Here is a 3,619-nt window from a genome sequence, read left to right as displayed (position 1 = left end):
CCTCAGAATAAGGGGGTGAGCAAGGGAGAGCCAGCTCTCCCCTCCCCCCTCCCCTCCTGCCCACCAATAGGAAGTCGGCTGCTGGTTTCCATGGTGATGGCGCTGGACTGGTGGGCTGGACCGGCAGGCAGTGTCAGGACAGAGGGAAGAGCAGGTTCCTTACAGGATCTCGGCCCAGTGCCCCCAACATGTGACCTCCCACCCCTCCCACACACACACCCACATTTTCCAGGGTACAGAGACAGGGGGGGCTGCAGACAGTTCTCCCCACATCAGTCCCAGCCCAAGCCAGGTAGAGACAGAGACAGGAGTTGGTATGACAGATAGACAAGGGATCCAGCCATGGAGAATGACAGGAATAGAAAAGATGGGATTTGAGATGAAACAAAGAGAGAGACAGGGAAATCAAGGTAATGACAACAAGAAGATAGAAGCAAAGAGACAGAGGTGGAAATAGGCTGAGGGAATTGCTTTCGCTTGCTCCTGGCAGGTTGCATTTTGGGGGCAACCTGGCCGTCTCGGGCCAGCAGGGAAGGGCACGCGGCCTGTTGGGCTGGCTTAGCCCCAGACTGTCAGGAAGCTCATCTTCTGTCTAGCCTTGGACCTTTTTGCTATGGGAAAATGGCATTTGGGGACAAGGATGTGGAACTCCCAGACCCGTAAGCCAGCCTCTATATGGGGGAAGAGGCCTAGGTGGAGTCCCAGGAGACACGGATGTCGGCAAGGGCCTCAGAGAGGCCTCTGAACCTGAGACTCAAGACAGTCAGGCCTAAGGTCGGGGGCCCCCGTGTGGTGCCCCTGTGGAATAGCACCAGCCGCACTGAGCCACAGAGCCGCTGACGGTGGGCTCCACCCAGGCCAGAGCTGATGGAACTGTTGCGGGGCAGGGGGGCGGGGCATGAGAAAGAGGTGACCTCCTCACTTCCCTAAATCAGTGCGCAGATCAATATGTGCACCACTGCACGATGCGTGTCGCTGATGTTTATGTCAGGGTGCATGTGTGTCTACAGTCCACATACACAGGATAGACATAAATGTGTCTCTATATATGTGGGGGGACACTTATTTTATATACATACACAGATATATGTGTGTATGCATGTATGCTATTATATGTCTATGGTCTCACTGGGTATATAGGTATGCATGTTTCTGTGTATGTGCCACTGTGTATATATCTCCTTGCCACAGTGTCATGCGCCGGGATGTATATGTGAGGCTATGATTGTGTGAGTGTATAAATTACAACACGTATGTCATGATAAATGTATATGGATGACATTACACAGTATATAATGGCACACTCTCATACAGGCATGAGAACATGTAATGACATAAATGACATGGTTTTATTGATATCTATATATCTAGATATATATATAACCATGCCTCTATTGTATATTTATCATGTATGAACATGTCACTATATGTGTATGTGTACGGAACCAATGTGTTTATTATGTGAATGTCACCATGTGTGTATTCGTATGCTATTTTATCTGTGACACACATCATATGTGTTTATATCACTGCATGTGTGTGTACTACTGAAGATGTATGTGTCCTGAGTGTGGGTATATCCTGGGTGTCGCTGTGTGACATGCCGGCCATGTCACGTGTATATATACCACTGTAAATGTGCGTGTTTGTGTGTGTGTGTGTGTGTGTGTGTGTGTGTTTTCTCTTGGCCGCACCACGCAGCCTGTGGGATCTTAGTTCTCTGACTGGGGATCAAACCCGGGCCCCCAGCAGTGGAAGCGCAGAGTCCTAACCAACGGGCCGCCAGGGAATTCCCTATACATGTGTTGATAGCTTATGTGTAGGGGCCCTCTGTGTAAATGCACTCGTGTGCTGGTGTATGCTTTGCGTATTAGCATCTGTGCCCTTGTCTACATATACGATGCTTTTTGTGCGAGCCACGGTGAGTTTGTGCCCAATTCTTATACTAACAGGACCCCCTAGGGATAGGGAGGGTGGGCGGGAGACACAGGAGGGAGGAGATGTGGGGATGTATGTATATGTATAGCTGATTCACTTTGTTATACAGCAGAAACTAACACACCATTGTAAAGCAATTACACTCCAATAAAGATGTTTAAAAAAAAAAACAGGACTTCCCTGGTGGCACAGTGGTTGGGAGTCTGCCTGCCAATGCAGGGGACACGGGTTCGAACCCTGGTCCGGAAGGATCCCACATGCCTTGGAGCAACTGGGCCCGTGCGCCATAACTACTGAGCCTGCGCTCTAGAGCCCGCTAGCCACAACTACTGAATCCATGTGCCACAACTACTGAAGGCCCTGTGCCTGGAGACCGTGCTCTGCAACAAGAGAAGCCATCGCAATTCGAAGCCTGAGCACCGCAGCGAAGAGTGGCCCCCACTTGCGGCAGCTAGAGAGACTCCGCATGCCGCAATGGAGACCCAATGCAGCCATAAATAAATGAATTTAAAAAAAAAAACAAAACAGGACCCCCCCCCCCCAGACTTTCTAAGATTAGAACTTAGAGGTAGGCAGCCTTCAGTTTCAGGGTGTGAAAAGCAGGGGGAGGGCAGGGCAGGGCCAGAGCTAGGGTAAAAGGCGGGAGGGCCCCTCACAGCCCTGTCCCTCAAAGTCCTGCCCACTTTCCTCGGTTTGCAGGGAGGTCCTCGGCCCAGGCATGCCCTTCCTCCTCAGGATGAGGCCCGACCGGGCCCAGAGCCCCCTTCTGGTCTCATAGGCAGAGGCAAACCCATTTCTCTCAGGAGAGAGAGTGGTTTCCACAACCCCCAGCCCTTCTGTGTGCCCACCGCATCCATGTGCCTGCTAAGCCCATTCATCCCACTCCCAACTCCAGCAACAGAGTCTCAGACAAAGCAGCAGCAGAGTCCATTCTTTATTAGTGTTGGGGTCCCAGGCACGCCCCGCCTCCCCTCCATCTCCCCTCCCTTCCCGCCTCTTCCTCATCCTGGCATCTGTCCTCTGGTGGCTGGGCCTGCACGTCCATTCTTTATTAGTGTTGGGGTCCCAGGCATGCCCCCCCCTCCCCTCCATCTCCCCTCCCTTCCCGCCTCTTCCTCATCCTGGCATCTGTCCTCTGGTGGCTGGGCCTGCACTGGGGCCTCGCCCCAGCTGCAGCAGGTCCAGGCGTCCACCCTGCCAGCCCTCGGGGCAGCCGAGGAGCTGACGCGGCATTTCCCGGGTTGGCTGGACCCAGGAGGGGCAGGCCACGGGGGGCAGCGGAGACCTTCCAGGGGTCTGGGCGGGGTGGGGAGGGCGGCTGAGGGGCTCACCTGTCACACGCGGTCCCGAACGCGGAGGAAGTCGGTGGCGGGCGGCGGCGGCGCGGTCTCTGAAGCCCACAGTACACTCATCCATAAAGTAGGAAACACTACACCCTCCAGCGCTGTTAGTAGTGCTTTCTACTTTATGGGTGGCTGCACTGTCTGTCTGTCCGTCGGCAGGTACTCTTCGGGCCGCCCGCTCCTCCTCCTGACTCCTGCTTCGAGGGCCCCCAGCCCTCCCCGCGGCTCCCCGAGACCCCGGCGCCCTGCCCGTGGCCCCGAGGGCCCGCCCCGGGCCCCGTGGGCGGTGACTCAGCATGGCGCCAGACCCGGCCTCCTCTCCCTCCCTCCCCCCACTT

General features: G+C 55.0%; 1 protein-coding gene across 1 annotated transcript; it reads right to left on the bottom strand.

The window, feature by feature from the left end:
* Positions 1-2,854: 2,854 nt before the first annotated feature.
* On the bottom strand, positions 2,855-3,619 carry LOC125962135 (uncharacterized). Its single transcript, XM_049702345.1, has one exon. The coding sequence runs from the start codon at positions 3,577-3,579 to the stop codon at positions 3,055-3,057; it is 525 nt and encodes a 174-aa protein (XP_049558302.1). The 5' UTR covers positions 3,580-3,619; the 3' UTR covers positions 2,855-3,054.

This window comes from Orcinus orca, chromosome 19 (assembly GCF_937001465.1).
Source record: "Orcinus orca chromosome 19, mOrcOrc1.1, whole genome shotgun sequence".
In the NCBI taxonomy this organism is placed as follows: Eukaryota; Metazoa; Chordata; class Mammalia; order Artiodactyla; family Delphinidae; genus Orcinus; species Orcinus orca.
The sequence above is the reverse complement of the archived record's forward strand: the minus strand, read 5'-3'. Positions and strand labels throughout refer to the sequence as shown.